We start from the raw sequence: 27,952 nt of genomic DNA, 5'->3' as shown, positions 1-27,952 counted from the left end.
TTACGAAACTGCCTCTCTGCCAGGAATTGCAGAAATGAGAATTCTTTAACCACATCTTTTTTTTTTTTCCCCTTAGAGCAAGAGGAACCACACAGAGTAAAAAAACTTGGAGGACATATTTAGCAACAGGAGACACACAAACCTATATTTTGGGATTTGAGATTAAATACTACAATCCACTGTTTTCATTTTCCAGCCCATTGCTCCGACCACAGGTCTGAGATATTAGAGATGAGTTATTAGGCTGATCCTCCTGAATTAGCAAGTCTTTGCCTCAGCCAGATGCAAAACATACACTCCAGGGAGCACAGCACAACACCCGCTCACACTGCCAGGGGACTACAACATGATGATGAAGGGAAAACTCCAAGGGTAATTAAATGTCTTTTCAACACAAAACTGACTCAGAACCAACACAAATAAAAACCATGGAGGGGCTGCCAACACCGAAACCATTTCCAGTAAAGCTTTATCAGAGATAATTCAGCACATTTCCATTATTTTATACTAAAATATATCAGTTCCTCCATAACATTTTCATAACATGAAAAATCAATTATGTTTACATATTTATTATAATCTACATATTTCCCATAGCAGCTTTTTCACACAATAAGATTAAATATATGCACCAAATAATCAGTTAAGTCCAGTAAAAAGACTTGTTATAAGATTAAATAAATGAACTTATTTACGGTACTGCAGATCTTATATTGCCAACTGTACAGCAACCAAATCCTACAAATCCTAAACAGATGCACAAGTGCTGATCAGGGTCCCTTGGGGTGGAGGAGGAATCAAAGAAAAGGCATCAGGGAGAAAAGATTTGATCTCCCAACACGCAGATCCAGCAATAAACCTCCTTTATCCATCGAGCTCTTGCATAAACCCCTTTAATAAACACTTCAGCTCCGAGCAGGAACATTCCCAAATCAACCAAATAATCACCCTTTATTTAAAATACAAGCCCCACAGTTTTACATGTATTAATTCCAAATGCTTCCTAATCCCAACGATGGGATGACTGATTAGAAGCCTTTGTTGACTTTTTAGCATGGAGTTATTAGTCTGCAAAGAAGCCTCCAAATCCAGACAAACATTCTGGGTGTAACAGTGTGGTTTTACACACTACACAGGCACAAGTCTCTACTCCCCCCAACAGGTACTCACTGACACTATAAAACGCAGTAAAAAATTGCATCTGTCCCACTGGACTCTATTCCAGAGGAGAACCCAGACACTGTGTGACATTTGTGGGTGATGGCAAACATGGAATCTGTTAGGAGCACTGCCAGTGGATTGGGAAAAGAGTTAATCAAGTTCTTAGAAAGATATTTCAGTGCCTCGGCTTGAATTCCTTGGGTTATGATATGAGAGATGGAAAAGTGCTGTTGAAAGAGCAGAAAAATCCGTTAACTGGGGAATGTGCAATGTCAAAGCCATTCCTGATGTCAGCTTTCTTTAGGGACACGAACACAGCAGGAATCTTTTTGCATGTCTGGACCAAAAAAGAGTGTTTTCCCCCCCAGGTAACAGTAAGTAATACTTGTTTCACTGTTCATACATTCAGCTCTTTACTAGGAGGAGTCATGTCCAAACCCTTTGCATAAAGATATGTTTGCCTCAGGTATAACCATCATAATTTTCATTTCCAATTGACAGTTCAGATTATATCCTTCTTACAGTGTAAAAATATCAGCGCTATCAGAACAACTTTACCTAAATTACAATATAGACTTTGCATCGTGTCTTCATAAAGACCTTTATGACACCAGCCAAAATCAAAGTATTTACACCCAAAAGATACCTTTAGGTGGACTCATGTTTGGTCACTTTTCAGATGACTGAACACCAGGGTAAACAGCTGCTTGGACACTGTGCTCCCTTTTCACAAAGGGGGACTTGTCAGTCCCTTTAAAGCCACAAGAAACCTTATGATCTCCCCTCAGAGGGTACTTTATTCATATTCTGTGCAAAAAAAAAAAAAAAAAAAAAAAGAATGTAACAACCCTTCTTTTTTAACTTCGAGGAATTTGTGTGAAGCACAGTTCTCACAGCACAGATTATGCAGAAATAACCAGAATCTCAACCGAGAGTTATAAAGAATTACAGAACATGTATTTAGTAGTAAAGCAACCTGACGGCTTAAAGCTGCAATATTCTTCTCTCAGGGTGATAGTGTTCAGTACTGGGATTGGATTTCAGGGAAACAGGCTTCCTGCTGTTTCCACCCAAGGCAAATTTAACAGCAATCCTTTTCCACTCACCAGCCAGCACTGGATCTCCTCAGCACCACTGAGCACTGAAACTGTTCTACCAGTTCTGGTGAGCATCCTGTGTTTACTTACCTTGCAGGGAGAAAGGGAACTAAAGACAAACAAATCCCACCAAATTTAACCAAAGATGTGTGTGGCAGGGAAGGAGAAACACTGCAGCTTCAGCCCAAACCCAGTGTCACAGTCTACCATCATAAGCTCTAGACATCATGCTGACAGTCCCAGCCACGGAGAGCAGGCTGTGGAAGTCTGTCGCTTCCCCCACTCACTTTTCCTTGACTGGGAGGAGGGAAGGTGGTGATGAGTTTTAGCAGAGTCCAGGGGGGAAACATCCATCAATGGAAAGCATATAAGAGCAGCAGGATGGTACAGACACCGATAACGCCGCCCAAAATGAGGGAATCTCGTCGTTTCCGAAGGTTGATCCTTTGAATCAGGCTGTTCACTGCTGGAAACCGGTCTGGGAGGAGTCTGAGTCAAGGTCATACCCAGCAAATAGCAAATTCACTAACAAGCCTTAAAAAACCTGCATCTGGAAATCCCAATACTGCAAGAAATGCAGAACTACTCCCAAGCTGGAGAAAGCAGGAGCAGTAAAACCTGATGGATAGTGAGCAGGATTACAACTGTATTCACTGATTACAGAGCAGCAGAGAAAAGGGAGCAGCTCAGAGTTCACATTTACACAGAATTCATCACCTGATCACTTAAATCACCAGTGTTTAATGTATTTAATCTCCAATATGTAAGGCTTAGTTACTTTTAATAATTGTGTTTAAATGAGAATGAAAAAAAAAATGGGGCAGTTACATAAAACATCTGTGGAATTTCTTTAATGGAATTCTGCTACTGGTGAAGGGAACAACCAAAGGCATTTGACTGAGAAAATCCTGCACTTTTCTTGGCCACACACTGTGCAAGTACAGCACATAAGGAAGAATTCCTACTGTAAAACCATGAGGATGTAAATCTATTTTTTAATGTACAAAATACAACTGAGAACAAGACAATCAGCTTTAGAGCTTCATGTCTTTAGAAGCAAGAATCTTTTAAGGTCAAAGCTTATTTAACTCTCTTTGGTGTTCCTGCCAATTGCTAACAACTGTAATGAAATTTATGGGTTACCAAGATTCATCTCTCCAGGACATGATGAGTCTGATCAAACGATGCCCTTATGACAGAAAGGAAGGAATAAGTGGGAAAACAACAAACATGCATGACTTGACAACCTGGTACATTCTTTAGCCATGGCACAGAATATGAAGAGAAACCAACACCACAAAATTTTCAGATCTGAAGGACTGTGACAGACAAGAGAAATCTCAGGTCCTGGATACTCTTAGCTGTGAAGCACAGCAAGCAGTGATGTACACCAAGCTTCAGCTTTTCTGAAAGCAAAAAGCAAGAACCGAAATGAAATTACACTTCTGCAGAAAAATGCAGCAGGGAAGGCCATAAAATGCTGTTGCAGATCTCCATCTGAAAATTAAGCTCCATTCTGCAGTGCCCAAATCTGAGCAAAACCAGCTTATTCACCACATTCCCAATAAGAAGCTCCAGTCAGGTTATCAAATGAGACTGGTGAAAAATTGGCCTGTTTGCCACTAATGGCAGGACAGGTTACACAGCCACTGACATCCCTGATCCCCAGATGACAGAGTGAAAAATTGTACCATAACTCTTCTTCTGCACTGGCAGCACAAATTTTTAGGAAAGGATACTAGCCAAGGTATTCATCTTGCTTTGTATTGACTTCAACATCCCCCTCTGCGAAGTCATATTTTCTTTAGTTGCCATGGCAATGCTGGAGAAAGAAAAAGAGGATCAAGTTGTTGGTGCTAAGAATAATCCACAGCTCAAACAAGAGGAGAGCAAGCAGGCAACGCTTCTTTGGAGGACAATGAATGAGGTGAAGCAACATGAATGAAAGCACAATTTTTCCATTAATCTCCATCTTTTACACTTAAATGATTTCTCTTTTATATAAGCCATTAAAAAGGAAAACACTGAGATTTCTTGAAACAGGCAGGTTTAGCAGATCTTCTCCAGCCCCAATGATAACTGGTGCAACCTTATAAGCAATATAAGAATATTGCTTAACTTTTAAGCAATATTCTTAAGAATATTAACTCTTCTGGCTTAAGTTAGAAGTTTGTTTCACCCCAGAAGCCCCGTACTCACCTTCACCCTAGAGAGCCCATGAGATTTGTGTGCCATCAGGATACAATGGCCACACAAGTATTAAGCAAATAAGAGCTGCCTCACAACTAAAAATCAATTTGCAAAGCAAATGTGCTGCTTGAGGAGAAGCAAGAGCAGATTGAGACACAGCTCAAGGAGCCTCCCTCCAAAGGTTTCTGGACAACCAAGCTGGGACATGCAGTCACCAGGTCTTTGAACATGTTTAAACACAATGAAGTGTTGGGATGTACTTGTTCTGTCTCAAGATTGATGCTGTTCCTTGTCTGCAGGTGAGTGGGCAAAGCTTGGATTCTCCTGCATTGTCTCTTCCCAGCAAGCCCAGCCTGACTGTTTTCCATAAGGTGGAGCTGAGGGAGCTGATGTGAGGTCTCATCAAATGATGCTCCACCAGATTTGGTCCCATTTCTGAGATTTGGTCCCAATTACAAATATTTTCCATGGGCATATAAGTTTCCATTCTCTGTTTCTTTACCAATACATGCCCTAGCTGTACATATTTTATCCAAATACGAGAACACAACACGGGTGGAACATGAACCCAGAATTTTCCATTTCAAATTTAACACATTTGAGAAGCCAGAAAAAAGCAGCTGTGCTCTTAAAAATAAGATATTAAATGAAGATTAGAAGGAAGTGCTCAGCTGACAAGTTTATGCTCTGGATACAGTGATTAAGGAGGAAAAATATGGCAAATACTGCTCTCCTTGCTGGCATGTGTTTCAAAACCACACAAAGTAGGACATAAATACAACAAGGCTGGATCATAACTCAGAAAAGTCACCTCTACTGCTGTTGAGTTTATCTACAGTAATAACAATGATTAAAACAAGTTCTTGGACAAGTTTGTGAGCCTTAAATATGGAGGGGAAAGGTTCTGGAAGAATAAAAGTAAAGTGGAACAACACAATACAACAGATACAAATACAAGAAAAGGGAATTAAAAGCTGTAATTTCAGAGAACAGGCAGGAAAATGTAAAATGCTGCTTTTACCAGATACAGACACACAAGTTTTTAATACAGGTATTTTAGTCCTCTAAAGTAAAAAGCAACAAACTCACAAAACCACTACACAGCACACAGGGAATTTGGAATTACTAGGAATCAAGCTGGAAAACAGAAAATTTCCTATCTGCACCCAGGAAATTTGTTCAGTAACCTACAGCTTAACTCCCACCACCACACTGACTTGATGCTTGCCCAGATGAGGTTTTAATACAGTGTCTCTCAAAGCACTCCTGGATTGAGCCCCCTATTTTTATAAGATGCATCCAATGACTCATTGAGACATCCATTCATTTATAGAAGTGAAAATACAAGATGATTGCCAGTATATAAAGTGATCCTGAGCCACCTCCAAAATGCCTTCGGAAATAATTGTTATAGATTATCATGGAACACAAGGTTCCTGCTTTAACATCTGAGGAGTGAGACTGTTCATCTCACAGAAAAAGACAGGATGGAATGGCTTAAGTTTATGTATTACAAGACTGAAACCATCTTCATTTCTTTCATCCAAAATTTTGAAGAATTTAGCTCAAAGGGTTGGGTCTTACTGAAGAGCTCTGAAGAAAAAAAACTGGAGTAATTACCATTTTTATTATGACACGGTCTAGTAATGAAATGTAATTTTGATATCCATGAACAAGGGTTTAACTGGATTCTATCTATTATTAACAAGCCAAAATTCAACTAAAAAGCACTGCTGTTCATGTATAATTTGATTACTCAAAAAATGAGCTGGTTTACCTCTAGATTTGTAAAGGAGATTATTAAATTTAAGAACCAGCAAACACAGAGTTCCTGGGGACTAGTCCAGCGACTGGTCTTGTACAGTCTCAAGCACTGCAGCTCCCTCATATCCTTCACCAGAGAGTTTTGGTTTCATTCCCATCCCTAACATATGTTCATTGACTTGCTGCTGAAGCCATTGCTTCACTGACAAATGCATGTTTTAAAAAATTCATCCCCTTCTTCCCATTCACAGTATTGGCCCCACTTGGTCGCTCAGCACCGGGATCTCCCCGGATCACCACGACCTTCCTCGGGTGGTTTGTAACTCGACATTTACGATAAAAGATTAAACGTTTCTTCCCGGAATCGAGATGACCCTGATTTAACATTTCACTGGGAAACCAGCATGAACTGTTCTCAGAGCTGCACTGGCTGGAACTACTAGAGTTGGGTGTAAACCAAGTTTCTAAAACCAGATGGTATCTGTGTTGCTCTCCATATTTGATATTAAAGCACGGCTCAAGTATAACATTCAAGGCTGCTGCACTACTGGAGAAACCTCCTGTAGGTAACCCCAAAGCCACAGCCACAAAACACCCACCTATCTCTTCCCCAGATCAGCAGCAGGATCTCAAATTCCTGTGCTTGCAGCTGTATTTCCTCAAAATTTCACTCCCATTTCAGGTTTGCCCTCCTTGATTGTTCAGCAGTCCTGTGGGTACGTGAGCAACCACATTTCTCTCCAAAAGTAAAATAACTGATATTTGTACATAGTTTGCTGTTTTCACTGGCATAAAACCACAGAGCAATAAACACCTCCAGCCATTATCCCAGCTGGAGAAGTCTAACATGCAGAGATGCACTTTTAATGCTGCCTCACTTGGAAGTGTTTTGACTTGGAATGTTGAAGCTGTCGGTGTTTCACCCCACACAGCCACATCCATCCCGTGTGTCACCCAGGCAAATGCACCACAGAAATCAGCTCCTTGCTTCCTTCACCCGTGGAGACACATCAGTCACACCTGCACCGGTGAAGAACTAAAACAAAAGCTCTAGGGGAAGGAGCCACGTTATTAAAAATCAAATAATTCATATATTACTGAAACTTCTGCTTCATTTCGTATGCCATGAATCATACTTGCTTATTGAAATTCATGACAAGGTCTATGATTAAGGGAATGGACTCTGTGACTGTGCATAGAAATGCAAGCTCGAGCTTTAAATTGGTAAAAATTCTGATTGCATCACTTATTCTTTGAATAGAGCTATATATATATATTCATACCTTTAAATATGCACATGTGTGCGTGCATCACACACATAATCTTTTAAATTACTTTAAAGACTATTGTGCCTTTTGATGAAGCCTGAGATGAAAACAAAAGGGCAAAATGCAAGTGATTTTGCCTGGACACTCTGACAAGGTGCTTCTGAAAAGAGAGAAGACTCAAGAGAGAGAAGAAAAAAGGCTCAAGCCTCTCCATTCTGAAAATTCAATGCAAGTGAATTTTTTTCTTTTATTAAATCCTAATTATAACCTAAAGAAATACTACCAATACATGAGGAGAAGACTTTTTAAAAATTAAATCTATGGTTTTGGTCTGGTTTCAGTCCAATCTGTTAATACACAAACACTGACAAATCAGTGAATGAGGCCTCAGAAATAATATTACAATAAAACCCTAAGAACTTGTCAAAACTGTACATGTAAACCCATAAAAATTCCAACTGAGCCAACATAAAAATACAAGTTGTTAGAAAACAAGAAATAAATCGTTTGCTATTTTGGAGAAGCGATAATGTTTGCAAAATGAAAACCTGAGAACACCAAACATATTAAGCAAAAATCTATGCTTATATTTAAATCTGGCCAAGAGAAGTGAACGCTGTTCCAAAAGAACTGCAGTACAAAGTATCACATCCCACTCGCTTCTGGGAAGAAAATATGCTGCAGTAAGAACCCATGCCACGCAATTCATTTAAAAAACTGATTAAAAGTTTAGTAATGACAACACATCTGGAGCGACAGCCCTGCTCATTGCTGCACCATTTCAGCTCAGGTGCCCATTTATTCCCTTGCAAGGACGTTTGTTCCGTGGAGGAACCACCCAGAGGACGAGAAGGGCTCCCCAGTTCTCTTTTCCACAGAAAATCAGAGCAAGGGGGTCATAATTAGTGGCTGTGGCTTGTCAACAAAAGCCTCTGCACCCACCAAAATATGCTTTCCAGTGTTTAGAATCGCTGCTTAATAACAAGCCCTGAAGAAATAAATGTGATTTCTTGATTTGCTCAATTAAAAACTAAGTAATGAGCTGCAGCAGATGCAAACCTTGAAGACAGAGCAGTATGAGTAGCCAGAATTAGCTAATTACATCTCACTTACTCAAGGAATCTGCACTCAAACAGCTTCCCCTGCACAATTCCCCCTTTTATTTGGGTTACAACAGACAAAGCAGTTGGGTAAACTTCCATCTGATAAATTCACTTAAAACCAGCAGGATTTGCCCCCAATTAATGTCATACCCCAACACTTCCAATTACGGGGGGGCACAAGAAAAAGAGTAAAATAAAAAACTCACCCTGTTTTCAGCAGGGGTGGAATTGAATTAAGATGATATAAATGGAACTACATTTCCTGCTCAGTGTAGTTGCTAAACAGGCTCTTTTTGTACCAAAAGAAAAAAAGTGGAATATTTTTGGCAACAACTAGAGTTCATTTATTGTAGATAACAAATGATGCAAGGGTGACAGCAGCAAATAAGAAATCCAACAAACTTCGTGCATTTTCGAGATGGAACAGCAGGGACACAAGCAAGGAGAAGTTTTTAATGAGGAAAAGACTAGAACAGAAAGAAAAACAAATACAACTGTGCTGTTTGACAAGCATCTTTATGAGGCTGTGGTGGGATTGTATCCACATTTTCAGACATAATTGTACTGACCACTTCTGGTTCGCCACTGCACACTAATGTGGTTTAACACATTCTTCCACCACATTAATTATCCTGAGCCCACTGTGTGTACTTAAGCCAGCCAGCCCCTAATGGACACAGAGCCTTGCTGCACCTCTAATTACTCTTTTTGATCACTTATGCCAGTACATGCATTATCTGAAAGCATATCTTGCTTTTTTTCTTCCCTTTTTTGTTTTGGTTTTAAAGCAGTAATCTAAAATTTAAAACCATTAAGTTGACATTATTATTACAGCTTGAATTATTGGTTTGCAAAATTGCAGAGTTCAATGAAGATTGGGAAGGGCACAGATAATTTATGATGCTCCAGTTCTAAACTTTCTATTTCAGTTCAGGAAAGCCATCACTCAAGTATTGGAACCATTTGAAAAACCCAAAAGATAAATAACTATATAACAGCAATAACCTCTCAAGTACTTGTGGTAAAAGCCACATTACCTGTCTCAGCTGCACACTAAGGTGCTGGATACATGGAAGGATTACAGAAAATCAGGTTGTAGATGAGTGTCACTGTGAGAAGAAGCATCTTCCCTACTGGAATAGCCCTCAACAGCCCAAGCTGAGACCCACTCTGCTCCAGAGGTTATTCACCTTTGCACAGAAACACCAATTTTCTAAACTAGGATCAATAAAGTATTTAAGCCACACCACCATTAAGTCAATATCAAATATAAAAAACCCAAACCAAACCCTCCACCAATTCATTGTAATACTGCTGAGGAGTTAAAAATAGTTGCTGTATAAATACAGTGACTGATATATTTAGACACAATTCAATGTAAACATTGATTGTACAGAAAATAATGAAAATTTTTAAGTTAATTCCTACCTTATTGTTTCTTCTATCAGTCGATCTGAGCTGAAAGCCAAACAAAAAAAGTGAGGTTAAAAACAGCAACAAGCACTAAGTACCATTTTAGATTACTAATCAATGATCGTCAGCATACAAACCTTAATAAATTTGCCCTTAAAATGTTTTATTTTTGGATCTTGTCACATTTTGCTACTACATAGATTTGGTTTATATATAGTCTTTGGAGAAGATGCTCCTACTGTTCTCTGGAGCAGCATTTCCTAAGTGTGTGCAAGAGCAGGTGCCCAGGAGAACACGTGAAGCACTGAGGAGACAGGAAAAAGGGAATGGGCACCATGATTGATGGGAGGCTGCTTGGAAAGGAGTATTAGAGAAAGCAGTACCTAATTTTATTGCTTTTTAATCCTGGCCATTCCTTTCCAACCCTTCAAAAAAAATGTAATTAATGATAAAAGCTGAGACTTGGATCCAGGTAATCCCATCTCAGAACCTCATTTCAGGGGTGGTTCAACAAACACTGGTTTATTCTTCCTACAGCACCACCAGTCAGATGAGAACTGAGTGATGCTCATGGGAAGCAGAAAACACACCATGGGTAAGAGAAAGACCTTGATAATCTGTGCCCTGCCCTTGTTTTCAATCGAGTTTCTGTGCAGCATCACTGGGAAAAGGGCAGCTCAAAATACAGCCCCAGAGGGAACATTTCATTTACAGAGTGGACCTGCAGGACAAAGATGACAAACAAGATCCTCACAACACTGGAGCTGTTTCTCTTTTTTCTGTACTCAACTTATAGGCAGGGGTTTAATCACTGTTTTGCAGCCAGTTGTGGAATGCCAGAGACACATCTCTTGTCAGAGCAATCAATATCTGCAATGTAACCCTGACACAGAAGAGGTGGCTGCATCCCTGTTTCCCATAGTGTGTAAATAATGATTCTTCCCCACAATTGCTCTGTTTACCCCACAGATTTATACAAATTCTTGGAGAATAACTGAAAAAAAAAAAAAAAAGAGAGTTTGCAGCTTGAGAAGGAAACCAACCTGACATAAAGCAGTTCAGTGTTGTACTGGATAGTTCTTACAGTATTAAAGCAGAATTTACTGTTTTCAAAATAAAGGATACTAAAAGAGCACGACTGCCTTCCTCTCCCACCCTCCTCGTTCCAAGTGTTTTCCACCTCAGAAGGGAAGGTACCAACAGGCACAGCACAGTCCTGCCTCTGACTCAGCCAGGGATTTGGAGCTTTTCTTCTACCCCCAAGAATTCTGGGGATCCCCCTCCAGCTCCAGCTGGAAGGGGTGGAAAACTACCCCAGGGGGTGGGGAGACACAACCAGAGTCCCTGTTTGTCTGTGGGGAGGAGTGAAAACAGCAAGGCTGCTATTTCAGTCCACCCGTGGCTTGAAACAAGGAGACAGAACAGAGCACTAAAAATAATTTTGCCCAATTTTGAGTTGAGAGGGACTCAACTGGGGCAGCAAAGAACAGAACACACCCTTCTGCTCCCCAGACAGAGCCACACTCCGAAGATTATCACATCAGCTGCGAGCACTTTGGGTTAATCAAATAAAGCCACTTTTACTCACTGTGTGGTGTTTATTACACTGGCACAGAGAAGTAAAACACCATAGCTGTGTACACAGAAGGATGTGAGCAGTCTCACAGCATCTCCTGACATCCCCAAGGCAAGGAGAACACAAAAGTAATGCATTAAAGATTTCTGTAATCGCTGAGCCTCCAAGATACACAATTCAGCTGAGAACGTGCTTTCATAGATAGTCTCTAACAGACAAGTGTGTTAAGTGGGCAGTGCATAATAAGAATAAACTGCAAAACCATCAGAAAACAGCCTGAAAAGCAAGAGCAGAGCACAAGAATTCGTCATTTTAAAAAAGCTCTGATTTTTTTTTTTATTTATTATCAATGAAAAAGTATCTGAAGCTTTGCCAGAAATAAGTTACACTTTAAAAAATTCCGTGGAACAAAACATTGCTAGAACAGCCCTATCAAAAAAACCTGCCTTAGAAAAACCATTACCAGCTCTTTGACCATTTAACTGATGAAATTAGAGAATTTTCATGCTGATGAACTGAAGATGACAGGGAAGTTGAACAGTTTTACAGACCTCGAGCGAATTAGGATGTTCTCCAAGGTTTTTAGAGCACAAAAATTAGGATTGCCAGTTTGCAGCAGAGACACTCACTGCTTTTTATGTTGGAGAAAGCTGCAGTTGGGCAGTTTTATTGCTTAATCAGAGACATAAAGAGTTATTTAAAAGCTTCAGATTAAATCATACTGCATTATTTTTATATGTGTGTGTGTGTGTGTACCTTTATAGACATATAAAATTAAATCCTGGAAATATAACTACCTGTAAAATGATGACAGAAGTTAATAAAAATGTATAAGTCCAGACATTAGATTCAAATGCCAAAACAAGGCATTTAACAGGCATCTGAAGCCACAAGATTGATGTTTCTCACCTTACTGGACATCACCCCAACTATTTGAAAGGACGAGATGCACATGAACTTTCTTCACAATGACTGACATGCAGGTAAGGGCAGACTAAATTAATTTTTAGAGCCTTAAATAAATAGCTGGGAAGTACAAAGATTTCCTAGACACAGCTCCCAGTGTTCTTCCCACCTTGAGAAGCATCAGCTCTTCAGAGGATCTCCAAACACACTTCTCCTTGCAGGCCTCCAGCAGGTGAATAAACTGCTGAAAATGGCAATGACATTCACTGACATTTTGGTAAAGGTTGTCAGTGTGAGCAGGAACATTTCAGGGATTCTGATGTGTGGATTTTTACCACCAGAGTTCTGTTAAGTTTAGTTCTTCCTGCGAATCAGTTCAGGGAGATGTCAGAGGCTTTTCCAACGTGCACTCATGCAGCATCCCTTAAAGTCTTTAAGTCTCCTTGGCAAACACAGACTGTAAAGTTCACTCACAGTGATACCCAAACAGAAGCAGCTGTTTCATCATTTTACAGCTCATAACCATAAAAATAAGTCAGATTTAAGGAAGATCAGGAACACGAAGTACAACAGAGCCCAGGGACCCGAGGGAAGCTGGCAGCTCTCTGGCTATTAATAACCTGTTTTACACAAATAGAAACTGTTCTCACAATTACAAATGTTCATTCCAACTGTTTGTCAGAATAATAAAAAAAAAAAACCACTGAAAGAAGTAATTTTGCTTAACTAACTCATTCAAAACACTACAAAAATAGGCTCTTAGGAAAAAAAAATCAAATTAAAACCTACTGACTTTGTTCTTCTGTTGTCCAAGCAAAGACATCAAATCCAGTGGCCATCTCCTCGTGAACATCCAAGCAAGCAAACAATGGTTCTGGGCACTATTAATCTGACTTGCCATCTGTTTCAATAAGCTCTGCATTTTTGCCTGTCCAGACAGACAGCACTTTGACAAAGCCATTTAAAAATACTACAGGAAAGAAACTCTGGAAGATGCTGAGGCAATCAGCTCCTGTAATGAATGGCACAAACCCAAGAGCAGCAGCAGCAGCAGCCACGCACATGAAATAATCAGGCCTCTGTGCAACTGCTGCCTGGGAAAGATTGCACAGTTTGTCATTTAAATATGCAGACAGGTAAAAGAATCCCAAGGAGAAATTAAGTGAAATGTGCCCCCAGGATGGAAAAGAATCCTGCCCATCACATCAGGCTTTTACAATTAAAGGAAGTTTTTTATGTTCTTGGGGAGTTTTTTTAAAGCAAACATCTATGTCAGTTAAATATAATAAACAGACAAAAGTTAAATAAAATTCATTAATATAGATGAATACTTAGATGAGGACTGGCTTCTCCCATATCCATAGATTTTGCTGCTGACTTACCAGCTGGATACCCAAAACAAGCACTTGTCAGAGGAACAAGATACAGCAGCAAGACTCATCTGCACACAACTCATTTCACAATGCACTCTAAACCCTTCAGATGAAATTAAGGGCAATATTATCACATAGAATAATTTAAAAGGAATAGGGAAAACCCTGTAGAATAAACTAATATAGCACTTGATAACTATTTTCCTCCTTTCATAAAGAGTAACTACAGAAATAATAATTTTACTTTGTTCTTTCTCTAACTGCAAGATCAATCACCAGTCTTTGCTCTCTCAAGCTGCCTGCAATAAATCTTTCATATTTTCACAGTCCTGGATCACCAGGCAACGTGGAGCTTCCAGGAATGCAAATCCTGCAAGACCTACTTGATTCTCTAATACACATAATACAGGCTGTGATGAAGCAAACCTGACACATACAGGCAGTTATTTCCATCATCACAATCACAATAACAGAAGAATAATAATGAAAGAAACCCTGTGCACAGACACAAAAACCCATCTCCAACTCATTTTTTCTGCTTGCCATCAGCGTTCCTTATCGTATAAAAATTCAGATCATTAAGCTCTTAAAAAACTTAATTAGAAGAAGGTAATGAAGAACACTTTTTTTCCTCCCTGGGATAACAAATAAGATATTCCAGATTTTATAAGACTCATCTCAAACTTGATTTAATTTAATGTGAAGGAGAGAATTCCACTGGAGCTGCTTTTCTAATTTGGAAAGGAATCAAACCGAAAACACAGCACAAACGTGAGCATTAAGTCAACGTATACATTTGCTCCAAAGAACAATATGTTATTAACAACATCACCTCTACAAGCTCTAAACACCTAAGTAAGCTTATTTCTGCAAATCACTGTACTGGGGAGTCCAACACTCAGTAATCACTTCCAATAAGAATGAGGAATAGGTGCAAAAGTGGGAAAGAAAGAAGCACAATACCACATTGCTTTTAATCAATGCAAGCAGTTTGTTAAATCCAGAATGAAAGGCACTGGAACATAATCCACTGCTCCAGGCAAGAGTAAACCAACGTTATCTGGTGACAAGTTTCTTTCCAGATGGTTCACATGTACCTTGTGCATGAGGAAATAAAATACACAGAAGGGAAGGATCTGCCAAAGGATTTCCAGGAAAATAGCATGGTGAAACCTGCTCCCTCCAACTGCAATCCTGTGACTCAGAATTCACTAAAAATTGGACTTCTAGCAACATCCCTAAATCCGTGTCTCAAAAGCTTATAAATTTCAACACTTTGGGATTAAGATACACTATCATAAGTACTTTCTTTGCAGCTGTCTAACATCTGTAAAAATGTCTACATGAAACCAATGGAAAGATTAGTTTTTCTAACTCAGTTTAAAGAACAGCTTAAGGGATGCAAACAAATACCAGGGGATCCCCTCCCTTTGCAGGGAGATCACTGAACACACAGATCCACCTTCACAGGCCTGAGAACACAAACAGGTTGTTTCTCCTGGATTTCTAAAGTGTCCAGTCTGCTCCTCCTGGATTTCCAAAGGGTACAGTCTGCACCTCCACTGAACTCCATGGACTTGTGTGGGAATTATCAACAGAGTGAAAGAAATGTTTCTCTAGAAGAGGAGACAGCCAAGAAAGCTCTTTGGCACAGAGGACTGGGGAGAGTGCCTGATGCCTGAGAGCCCCAGGAGGGGGAGCAGCAGCAATGCCACTTCCTTTAAAGCAGATCTAGGAGGAAGTTAAGAGCCTTCTCAATAACCTGCAAGTGCACAGTCTACCCAAAAGCACAGTTAAAAACTCGAGAACAGCTCCTGTTGTGTAAATGAAGTTGCTGCACAGCCCCAGTGCCAGGATGGCACCACCAGCCACATTACGAGGGCTCCATGAGGCTCTCGATTCACGGCTGGGAAAGTTCCTGGAGAGATTGCCCCTCCCCTGTAATTGCTCCATATTACCCATAGGAATGAAGTGAAATGAACTGAGAAGGTCTTACTGTAAGTCATTATCAGCAACCACAACTGTCAGAACAATTCCAGTAACTTACTAATGGACTCTATCGGCATTTCCTCAAATTTTACATCTGCACACACAACCAGCAGTCAGTGGAAGTGCTGTTTTTCATTATTTCCTCTGGTTTAAAACATATAATTTAAATGAAACCCCTAACTAAAGGGAAAAACCCTCAAAACCAAGCAACACAGCCTTCAATATGCAACACTGACCTGACAAAAAAACGAGCTCGAGCAGCATAACCCATTTGTTGGGCACACACAGACAAGAGAGATGCTCAACTTACAACAAACACAAGCTGTTGGTAATCTGTGCTGTAACAAAATAGACTGTATCACTTTTCCAGCTCAGTGTTTTCTGACTAAAGCTTGGCAAAGCTAAAAAACTGGTCTACTATTCACACACTCCTAAGTAACCAAGAGAACAGCAGGGGGAACTCCTTTCCAGAAGAGCCCCATCATACAAACAACTTCATAATTAATATCTTTTTAATTTCCAGTGAAGCTAGCACAGAAATGAAGTGAGAGTTATCCCTAGGATGACAACCCAACTTTAATGTGGTATGAAACCCTAAAATACACACTGACAGACGTGTATTCGGCTTCCTAACTGCCTTTTCACCTGCTGTGGTTTTGAGGGTTTGCTGGTAGATGCAGAAAGCTCTGTGGCTTTCAGCCAGGACTTGGCTGAGGCACCTAATTTACAACTATCTACCTATATGTTTATTAAGTTTCAGAAAACGATTCTTAAAGCTGCACAGTCAACTCTGCAACATAACAAACGCTTGTGGTTCAAAATTTTAAAGTGCAAGCTGCTTTTAAAACACCTACGAGCCAAATTAAGGATGGAATTCAACGGGCAAAGATCTCAGCATTTTTCTTCTGACCCAATTTCCCCCTGTTCTCAGGCCTGTCTTTTTATCTGAGACTGTACAAGATGCATTCTTCCAGAAGTGCAACTAATACTCAGTATAAACAAGCCTCTCAAGTGAGAGGAAGGCACTCTGCATCTTTCAATTCACAACAAAACCAAGGTCCTTGAAAAGTTCTAAACAAAACTGTACTATCAGGATAAAACAGAGATGCTTTATGGGGAATTTGGATCTAGTTCTGCTTACCATCGTGGATTTGATAGAACACTAAGATATCTGCATAGCAACCATTCAGCCAAGAATGAGGAGAACCTAATTCTGATGCATTAGTAGAGGCTGAAATTAAATAAACTCAAGAATGACATTTATGCAGCAATGTGGTAACTTTCCAGAGGTACACTCTGTATTTGAGAAAATGGAAATAATCACTATTTAACATATCCATACACATCAAATTGAGTTCAACAGCTTGTTTCTACTGGAGGATCCAATAGCAAATAATGAGCAAGCAGTTCTGGCCCTAAAGAATAATGAACAGCCACAATAACAAAAAAGAGTAAAATGATATGCTGCATTAGAATAATAAGTGATTCTCATATTGCACAAAAGAAACTCTATAAAACTTCACTACTGTTGATTCTGTTCAAAAGCTGCACCTACTTTTCAGAACCAACCCATGTAGGAATGATTTCAGTCCTGTCAAAGCCCTAATTTCAATACCAGACTTTGGGTGGGGGGGGAGAGAAGCTGTCCTAGTTAAGAAACCGTGTTGAAAGGAAAGCTAAAAACAAATAAAACATGCATCACCGACTTGTTTATTTCTGAAAGGAGCAACAAACTTCAGAAGCAAACAGAGCTCTGAAGTTTGAAGCATGGGTTTATACCCTTCCCTCTCCCCAAATTAAGAACAAAGAGCTGTTTCGAAGGTGAAGCCCAGAATGGAGAAGCAGAGCCCAGTTTTAGTCCCAAACACTTTTCTCCCCATGATGTATTCAGGTAATCTTTCACTCTGAGGGTTTGCTCTTTAGTTTCTTCAGACAGTAATAAAGACCTAAGGGAGTTTCTGTCGCCTCTTTCCCAGGGGAACACAGAAGTTCATGCACAAACATGTCATACAGATAAAAAGCAACAATGAGTTTGAAGTTCTTAATGCTCAATGTGTGGCTGCATCCTTTGTCACCTGCATAATTTAATTTTGTTCTGGAAGTTACAAAGGAAATCCCCAAATTAGGTTTTGTGCTCTGTGTGTGATGAGTTTGCCGGTTTTTTCATGTTCCCCTCCCCTCCTCACCTTTCTTTAAAAATCATTTGTTTTAGACATACTGAAGTTATAAAAATATCTCAAAAGCCATTGTTGTCAGGGAAATTACTGATTACAGAACTCTTTAAACCAATCCAAGTATAAGGAAAGCATGCAAATAAATGCTATGAAACAAATTCAATCTTTTGCTTAGGTAGGTTTGGTTTTTTAAGTCCTAAATACAGCCCAGGAAGATGAAAAGCAGCAGTAGATTTTACTCTAATGAAGCTCAGGCTATTTTTAAACGAAAAACCTCTTAAATCCTGAAGTGCTTGGTTGATTTTCATGTTCTTTTATTAAGTTATTTATAAACAATAATAATACCCAGAAGAGCAACTTCCTTCATTGCCTGCAAGCTTTGAACCTCCCCAAATTCTCATTAAACTACTTCAATAACTTGCTCACACAGTAATTATTACAAGTAATAAACAGTGAAGTTCTTTTTTTCCAGAAGACATGAACTGTCTCCCTCTCTGAGCAGTATTTACCACTAAAATAAGAATACAGCAAGTTATGCTCAGTCTGGTGCTGCAGTTGATCTGCTCAAGTGTCATATTAGTCTGGGGCTGTTACAGGGGAAGCTGATCCAGCCACTTACAGCGTGGCCTTGTGTCCCTCTGCCATAGATCTTCAGGAGACAGAGGCTTGGAGATAAAACCCATTCAATCCAGACAGAGATAAGGCTAAAGGAAGGAATCACTGATGCAATCAAGAAAACTCTGCAGCAATGGGAGACAGAGCAGAGAGAGAGAATAGAATTGTATTTTGAAACGGGATTACAGTACAAGTCATTGTGCATCTCTAAGTAAGCCTTTGCAACACTAAAAATCCTCCTGTGCCCAAATCCCTTCTTTGAAAACCATTTCATTTGTGCTGCTGCTCAGACAGAGCACAGAGCCCTGCCCCAAAAGTCTGTGTGGTGGATATTCAGTGGTAAGTCAGGAAGGGAATTACCACAGCCATCCTGGCTGGCACTGGCAGGCACTTTTAATGCAGTAATTTCTCAAACTGCCCTATTCCAGAAATGAAGAAAACAAGTCAATGGCTTTTGGGAAAACAGGGACAGACCATTGCCAGAGCTCTTGCAATTAATGGCCAGCAGAGAAACATTTTAACCTAGATTCCTCAATCCCTCCTTGCACTCTGTCTTCCAGTTCAATGGACAAAGTGCTGCAGCACCTTCCACTCCCCCTGCACAGCAGGTCTGCAGCCAAACTGCACCAGATCTGGTGCCTCTTGGCAAACCCTCCAAACCACAGCCATGGGGAGAGTGTCTGTCCTGTCAGGGCAGAGCTGTTTGGTTTTTTCATAACTGCTACACAGCAAACAAGACTATTCATTACCAAGTGCTGTTTCAGTTAAATCTGCATTAAAAATGAGAGAATGGAACCACAAAAACACCACATTCTGCTCTGACACAAACAAAAAATAAGTTTAATTAAGAGGCAGGTTTGGCAATTAAAAAAAACCCTTACTGGGCCTGACTAAAGTGGAGCTCAGCAGTTCTGAGGCTGCAGAGCAGGCACCCACAGGGAAGAGACTCATCACACTCCTCCCTCCCTGCTGCTTCCCCAACCACCATGGGAATGAAAAAGGAATTGGTGAATTAGCTGTTTCTCCTACAGTGTCTCTCTGTCCAAGAGAAGATGAAGGAGATGCAGTGGTGAACTGTGTGTCAGCTGGAGAGTTACTGCCCAGGCATCTGTGTGTCCTCCCCTCCAAGTGGAGTGAGGGAAGGGATGGAAGGGAGGCAACAGCAGTTCTCTGGTTTCAATCCAATCCCACTCAAAGGTCCCACTCAAATCCACAGGAACCTGAGCAGCAACAGCACAGTGAGTGGAAATCAGGGCATGCAGAGCAGAGAGCAGGGATAACAAAAGAAAAGGAAATTAAATTAAGGTAGAAAATAGGTAGCTTTTTCCCCAAAGGTCAACGCACCTGTAATCAAAAACCCTGTAAGGTGTCCCTGCATCTCATTAAGCTCATTTCTCTGTGCAAATCAGTGCTGAAGTGAAAACTGGTAAGCAAAGGCAATAGTTAGAGATCAAACTGTCAGTCAGTCACTCCCTCCACTAGGACCTGGTCTGTATCACCCAGGAAGTTTGGGAGCAGTTTCCCGGTGATTGTTCTCTACTGAATGTGCCCATTTCTGCCCAAACAACAACAGGAAATTTCAAATAGCCCTGCTATTGAAAAATGAAATGCCATAATCAAAGTAACAAAAATATTTAGTACTCCAGAGTACTCCACACAGGTGAAGAGCTGCACAAACACTAATTTCCCCTAATCATCCCAGGTATGTATTATTAATACACCATTACACAACTGCTGCAGATTCCTGTTCGTTCCTTTGCTCACTTCCCTTATTCCTCTTTTCCCTTTCACATGCAGAACACGTCCCTCTGTTTGCTCTCCTCCTTCAAAGTTTCTTCCCCACCTCCTGTGGCCTTCTCTGTCCCAGTGCTAAACATTTTAAGACACACAGGGCTGCCTGAACAAAGGTTCACCCCGTCTACCTGCATCATTCACACATGGTATTCCATCTAAGATTATTTTTTTTACTGGATAGATTCATAGGCTGCATAGCAACACCCACCAGAACCATGCAGTCACCTGACAACAAGTAAAAACACAGCTAATGATACCTGCACCTGCTTCCCCCCCAGCCACTTCTTTTGGAAAGGGATAAATGACAAATTTCTGAGTGCTGGAGCTGAGTAATAAAGCAACAGTCACAGAGTGGCCCTATAATGACAGAATAAATCTACCACAGCAAATGCTGGTGACCACTAAGTGGTCTGTACTCATCTAGTTTTACAAGGAATTCATCACAGGTAAAACAATCTGTAGTTTCTATCCAAACTTTGGAAGCCTGCACTGATTTTAACACAAATTCAGCAGTATCACCTGATGCCACTCACAGAACAACCCAAGTACCAACACAAGGGAAATTTTCACTTGCATAAACACACACAATATTGCAAATTTAATCAAGCACATTAGTCCCCTCTTCGCTGACTTAGACTATAACTCATCAATAACTGCAGAATTTCTCAGAGCAGACACTAAGTTGACAGAATTCTTTCCTCTGAGGCAGCACTTTTCAGAGCAGTTTTTAAAATGCTAAGCTACATCTATTCATCAAAGTTGCTTCCTTTAGATGGAAAACAGCATCACATGAAAAAGGATGACTTGTTTGCATCCCTGGCCAAAAGCACACAAACAGAAAAGATTAAACACCTTCAGGGAATGGCACAGACCCAAGAAGTATTTCTTCAAGCATCTGACATGGCAAAAAGTCTGAGGTATTAAGTAAAAATATTAAGAGGGCATCAATATTCAACAAGATCTGCCAGCCTTATTTTAATTAAGGAGGGGGTTAAAGTTTCTATTAAAAAATGTAGGCATTATTGTTTGTCTCTCCAGAGGCAGGTAAAGCTCTCCATGAATTACCTGTATAGAACTTAAGTAGGAAACGGAGTGACCTGTCCACAGGCAACAGAATTTCTGGACAAACCTCCTTTCCTAATAAAACTCACAATCAGATGATTTCTAAAATGAACTGAGGCAGCAGTGAAGCTTTCAAAGAGAGAACAACACAATATGTGCTCTCTACCCCTCCCAGAAGTGGGATGCAGCAGCACAGAGCCCTTTGTGCCCCAGCAGCACCGTGATCCCAATGTGGGAAGTGCTCCACGCACCGTGCCAGCAGCACTGACACAGCAGCCAGCCCCACCCTGGGAAAGGGACTCCAAATGGATCCAGGATCCTCACAGCTTAATGGAAAGGCAGGCACAGCCAGGGTTTGCACAGAGCTGCAGCTGTTGTCATTCCCTTGGTGCTCAATGTATGTTGGGTCCTTTTATTCATCAACATTTTTTACTTGCGGATTTTTAACTTCCCTTCCCTTTTTAGGTTCACCTACATATACAGCATTAACACACAGATTCTCCTTCAGTTCTCTTCCAGAAGAGATGATGTTCAAAATGTGACACAAAAATAAAAAAAGGCAGATTCAGGTAAAAAGCAGAGATCCAGCTTCTCTCCAAAGTCCATCTCAGAAAAAAGGCTCCCTGGCTCTCCTCCTCTTCCTCCCCCACGAACAATCCTGCCCAGGGCTGCCAGCAGCTCTTTAAGAGCACTCAGGGAAAACAGAGCCAAGAGAAAATTCCAGTGGCCATTTATCCTGTCTCACATGGCTGTGCATAAAGAAAAGGGCCAGGACTCTGCACTGGGGCAACAGCTCAGCATCCTCCATCATCAGATAATGGGATAAATATGTAACAGGTCAAGGTACTTAACGGCATTAATTAAGCAGGGCCGAGACTAGGTGAACACTCCAATATCTGATAGGAATATATCATTCCTGGGGCATTAGTACATTCCTCTGCAGCATGTAATAACACACTTGTAAAGTCTGTGCTGCCACGTCCATTTCTCACGCTCTTTTCGTTGGTTTAACTTCCCTGAAAACACGTTTGGATTTTCAGTGTTGTGTCTTTGTGACAACGTAAATATATTCCCCATGTAGTTGTGTCAATTAGTCTGGCACCAGGGTTTACTGCACTGCAAATATTTAGCATCATGACTCACACAAAGCCTGTCAGTTTATCCTAGGAGCATGTTTGGTGTAATCTGCCAGCTCCTGGTGATTTCTTGGGACCTTTTCCTAGCTTTTACAGCTTTTTGGCACAAATAGCTCATTAACTGTTTTCTTTGAAGACAAATATGTTGAACCTCTCTAATAATTTTCCTCTGCCAGTATCTTTTTCTGAGCTTACTGATTCTCAGTTCAAAAGTTTTGAACATCCTGCAAGCTTTGATTTCTTGCCAACGTTGTATTCTGCTTCTACACTGGATTTCTTCACAGTCCTTACAGTTATCTCCACCTTGCAGTGGTATTCCATGATTAGTTTTGGCCCTGTTTCCTAAAGACCCCCAACTCACACTTATTTCTTGTTTTCTTTTTCTCAATGTCATGGTAGAGGTTTTTTTTTAAAAAGTCTTGATATTTTCAAATAATCACCCAGAAGATGGTTTAACTGTTTCTAAACTGCCTTATTTCACTCTATTTTTCATGCATTTTAATTGTAAAAACATACCATTTTAGAGACTTTAGCATGTTTAAAAGATCAAAATAATCAATACCTCACTCAACAAATGTTAGGCTCAAACTCTGAAGACATCTGCCAGATAACATTTACAAAATGGTTTAAGTTTCCCTCTCTTAATTGTTGCTAACTTTCCAAAATAGTGCACTCAGAGCAAAGTCAGTTTCTCAGAAGTTGTATTTTACAATTCCAGAAATATTTAATTTGTGGCCTTTTTTAACAAAATGCCAAATGTCTGAAAAGTCTGAAAGTATTTACCACCTCTCCAACAAAAATAACAAAGCAAACCAAAAAATCCCAAACACAGCATCTGGATGGAATCAGGTTTACTCAGATTAACTGAGACTGATTCTTTGAAGTACAACATTTCAGGTAAGATTCGCCTCTGGAATATTAAGATTGGTGTTTTTTTTCCTGGAAACTTTCTATTTCATGACCAAGCATGTTTAGTAATAAATTCAGCCTAACAGAACTCAAAATTCAAGCTTTAAATCAACTAATTTCTAAGTCTTAAAAATATTAAAGAAAACTGACAATGAAGTGGTGTTAAGCCACAATGGGGAAAAAATTGTTTAAATTTCCTGTTGAAGCTTTTTGTGCAGTTCTGGCTACAAGTTTTTTATAGGAAAGCACATTTGAGAAAGCCACAGGTAATTTTTTATTTATTTTGTTTTTTTCTAAGTGCAAGCCTGCCCTCTCGTGTGAGACTGAGGTTTAGCACCACTACAGGCAAGGGGAGAGGCAGGAAAATCAGAGCTACCTCTGGACTCTCCAAAGAACACAAACCCTGCAGTGCTCTGCTCTTGGCTCTGCTGCTTTTGCTGCACTGGGGACACCCAAAGCAGCTGCTCACAACCTAATGCCCTCTCTGCAACAGGAATAAAGTGCTTTCTATTTTGCTTGTTATCTGGGTGAATAAAGTAGACCAAATCTGCAATATTTAAGTGCACAGGTAATTTTGGAATTAGCCTCTTCTGTCACCTTTTCTACACTTTCAGTAGACACAAAAGGCAAAAAGGTTCTTCTCTGTCTGACTCTGACAAATAAACAAAGACCAAAACCAGCCAAATCATGGGAGTTTTGTTTCTTAACCCTTATCCTAGTCAGTGTGTAAAGGCATCTACTCCCTTGGGAGGAGGAGGTCTGAGTCACAAGTGATTTGTGAAAGCCCACTGAAGACAACACAGAAGTCATTGACAAGATCCTAAAGCCAAAATCACTGACAAATACCCTGATTATTACCTACCACACTTCACACTCAGCATGACCCGCAAATGTTTACCCAGCTGCAAAAGCAGCAGCACTGTCACAGAATACACAGTGCAAGGCATTCCTTGTGCACATGTTATTGTCCCAATGGACACAGCTTTCACACACACTTGAAATTCAGAATGTTTCATCCCCCAGGAAAGTCAGGCACCTCCAACACAAGTAAACAGGAAACAACACCTACTTTCGAAGGTGCTCGTGCTCCTTCAGGAACAGTTCTGTTCTTCTGTTGTTCACGCCAGACCCGCTTTTATAGGACCTAAAACCCAACAAAACAGAACCCTGTCAGAACCTGAATAAAAATTGTGAATTCAAGTAACTTCTTTTGCTTTACTCAGAGCATGGACAAGTGAGCTATGCCAAGCATTCTCCTCCAAAGGGTTTCCACCTTCTCCCTCCGAGGACAGTCCCGTTCCACTGCTGTAACAAACAACACAACTTACTCGATGTCTTTCCGTACCGATCCCAACAGATTCTCCCTTTCTCTTATTGCCAAGAAGTTCGCTTTGGTTTTGTGGAATTCGTGTGTATAATCCTGTAATAAAACAGTTATTCCAAAATTAGGATCCTGAGGTTTAACAACACAATATACCCACGGGAGATCCGACCACCTTTTCAACTGCCAAATGTTCTCCAATGCAAAGTGCAAGACCAGTTTATGAAATGAACAGCAAAAATGGCCAGAAGCTAATGCAAAGTATTTTTAAAACTCACTGCTCTTACAGCAGTTGCTAAATTTGATAGCTACAGACAAGGTCATGCAGGGAAACCCACTGTAATTCTTTGTCCCAGTGTCATATACCCTTGCCTCTCTGATGAACTGGTTTGTGTCGGAATTTCTCCTCACTGGTGATGGTGCCGTGATATCAGCACTGATAATAATTATTTTAAACTATTACAATTAAAGGATTAAATTATTTTAAGAACCAACCCAGAGGCAGGGGGGAGGCCCGTTCTGTTACCTGCAGGATGTCTCTGTGGCGCTGCAGCGTGTGCATCAGCGCCGCGTTCAGGGACGGCACGCCCGCACTGTTGGTGTACTCTGCCATTTTGTCATTTATCCCAGTGAGCTACAGGAGGGAAAACAACCCCAAAAAAACGTGAAATGGCTCGTTCTTGTATGAAAGATACAATGCACAAGCTGAAGGAGCTGGCTGGACAGGCACACCTTGTCCAACACCCCCACTCGCATTTCCAAACGTCCCTCACACAAACCCCGACCGTGACATTTCCCAAACGCCCCAGTAAAGCCACAGTAACTCCAGTTACCTTTCCCAGAAGTTGTTCAATCTCCACGGCCATGGTCTCAAACATTCTGTCCTGGCTTGATCCATTTAAGAGAGGAGTTGTGTCAGAGCTAGGGAAAAGGGGAGGAGCAGTTACTGAAAAGCACATCGTTCCACAAATGCAAGAAATAAGGAAACACTGGGGACAGGGGTTGGAAAACTCCACTACCCAGGTTTCCTAGAGGTGAATTAAGCTCAGGAAAACTACATTTTCTTATCACACATTCCTTTAATTCTTATCTGAATGGATGACACAGTATCACCTGGGGGAAATATAACCTCTCCTTGGAAGACACGCCTGACACCACACACCTTTATCTGGCACAAATGTCCATCTCTCCCCAACTTTTAAATTTGATTTATTTATTTACTGTCAAAAGGGAGCACTGCACTGTTACAGCAACATAATCACACCTTAATAACATGGTATTAGGACAACCCACTGACTTATTAAGCAATCAGTGCTCTACAGAGCTACAATTACAGTTTCACACACAATTACACTTTCACACACCTTCTCTATTTGCTTTTTAAGATAAACTAAAACCACAAGGAAAAGTCACATCTAAGACCTGCCTGTAAAAGTGTGACAACTAAGAACCCTCAGAGACAACTCATGGCTTTGGTAATCTGCCTTAAATCTTAGTAGGAGAAGTTTTGCATTGGACAACAAAAATAATGAAAACAATCAGATTACACATCAAGTGACAGCACAGAGCCAGAAACAAAAGTGAAACTCAGGGATCTGGTGCTCTCAGGCTTCCAGAACCAAAAATTCAGGGAAAGGTTCAAAATGGATTAATTCATCAAATTAAAAAAAAAAATAAATCAATACACACACCCCTACAGTAATCACAGTCATAACTGATACAGTTAATAAGCAAAGAATGGCATTTTTTAAAGGTTGCACTCGGACAGAGAAGTTCATAATTCCTGCTGCTCTTCCTGCAGGGAAGAGCTCACCTTTGGCCCCCAAGATAGAAAGACTGGAAGAGTTTTATCAAAGTAATTCTTCAGTCAAACATGAGTCTGCCTAAAGCAAACAGAAACTACTCATGTACATGCACAAGTACCTACTTGTCTGGTTCATATATATATATCTCATCATATATATACACACATATAAAAATATACGTGCAGCTCTCATCATTCTCATTAACACTGTCCCTGCCCATGGCAGGAGGTTGGAACGAGATAACCTTTAAGGTACCTTCCAACCCAAACCATTCTGTGGTTCTGTGATTATCACTCACCTTAGGAGAAAGCCAGGAAGAAACAGCCACCCCTGTAAGAGAGGGCTTGATCCCTGCCAGCCTTGCACCAGCCACAGCTGCTCAGTGCTCTAGTTCCCTTAAAACTGGGATTACAAACAGCACACCTGGGAGGTGTAAGGCTAAATTCCCCTAATGATGAGGTCCTGAAACCTCCTGCTGGTTTAATACAGTAAAAGCTGGGAAACAAGACGATGTAATGAGCATTAAAAACTTCTATCACCAGTTCCCTCTGACCCCACACAGACTGAACTTTAAACTCAGGTCTCCCCAGGGACATATGTCACCCATAGCCCTTCCTGACTCACACCCCGAAATCACATCAAGGCCAACACCAGCAGCAAGTGCTGAAATGAGCCACAGGTGGGACCACCATTCACCAAACGATAAAAATGAACCCAGCACCAGGGGCAGCGTTTAAAACATAAAGAAACGGGCTTAGTACCTATACCTGTCGCGCCTTCCGTCTCGGCCGCTGCTGTAGCTGGTGCAGAGCTTGCTGAAGGAGACCAGCTTCAGGTCCAGCTCGTTCTCCAGCTGCCTCGCCTGTTTCCTGAGATCTGCGCGGGGCGGGGGGACAGTCACGGACCCGCCCGGGGCCCCCGCGCCTCGGTCCCGGTCCCACAGACCGCCCGGGAGCCCCGGGGAGGGGAACCCACAGGGGAAGGACGGACCCTCATGGCTGCGGGAGCGCCCCACGCCCAAAGGGGGTCACGGCTGAGCACCCTCAGCCCTGCCCCACAGCCGCGCGGGACCTCGCGGGCACCGGATGCCTCATGGCTGACGTTGCGGCACCGCCCGCGCCGCCGGCCCCCCGGGAGCGAGTAGAAGGGCCCAGCGGCGTCCGCCTCGCCGGTGACCCGGGTCCGTACCCCTGGGGAGCCCCGCGGGGGCGCGGCCGACCCGGGCCCCGCCGCCCCCGGGCCCACTCGAAAACTTCCCAAGTTAGTGCTGGCTCCCGCCGCCATCTTTTGTTAGTC

At 41.2% G+C, this 27,952-nt stretch overlaps 1 protein-coding gene across 1 annotated transcript; it reads right to left on the bottom strand.

The window, feature by feature from the left end:
- Positions 1 to 70: 70 nt before the first annotated feature.
- On the bottom strand, positions 71 to 27,940 carry GOSR1 (golgi SNAP receptor complex member 1). The gene is made up of 9 exons (XM_018076567.2): positions 27,723 to 27,940; positions 27,424 to 27,654; positions 25,685 to 25,772; positions 25,378 to 25,485; positions 24,859 to 24,950; positions 24,600 to 24,674; positions 10,012 to 10,041; positions 3,998 to 4,080; positions 71 to 2,736 (listed from the first exon to the last, which is right to left on the bottom strand). Exons 1-9 carry the CDS (start codon positions 27,938 to 27,940, stop codon positions 2,612 to 2,614), a joined length of 1,050 nt encoding a protein of 349 aa, XP_017932056.1. The 3' UTR covers positions 71 to 2,611.
- Between the last annotated feature and the right edge of the window lie 12 nt (positions 27,941 to 27,952).

This window comes from Manacus vitellinus, unplaced genomic scaffold (assembly GCF_001715985.3).
Source record: "Manacus vitellinus isolate BGI_N305 unplaced genomic scaffold, ASM171598v3 scaffold_32_pilon, whole genome shotgun sequence".
In the NCBI taxonomy this organism is placed as follows: Eukaryota; Metazoa; Chordata; class Aves; order Passeriformes; family Pipridae; genus Manacus; species Manacus vitellinus.
The sequence above is the reverse complement of the archived record's forward strand: the minus strand, read 5'-3'. Positions and strand labels throughout refer to the sequence as shown.

What these genes read in the sequence shown, in the direction of transcription:
- GOSR1 (XM_018076567.2), bottom strand. Translation starts at nt 27,940, where the DNA reads ATGGCGGCGGGAGCCAGCACTAACTTGGGAAGTTTTCGAGTGGGCCCG. An exon ending in TTGAACAACTTCTGGGAAAG is followed by an intron (nt 25,486 to 25,684) that starts GTAACTGGAGTT and finishes TCCCTCCTGTAG; the next exon opens with CTCACTGGGATAAATGACAA. An exon ending in GCCACAGAGACATCCTGCAG is followed by an intron (nt 24,951 to 25,377) that starts GTAACAGAACGG and finishes GTTTTATTACAG; the next exon opens with GATTATACACACGAATTCCA.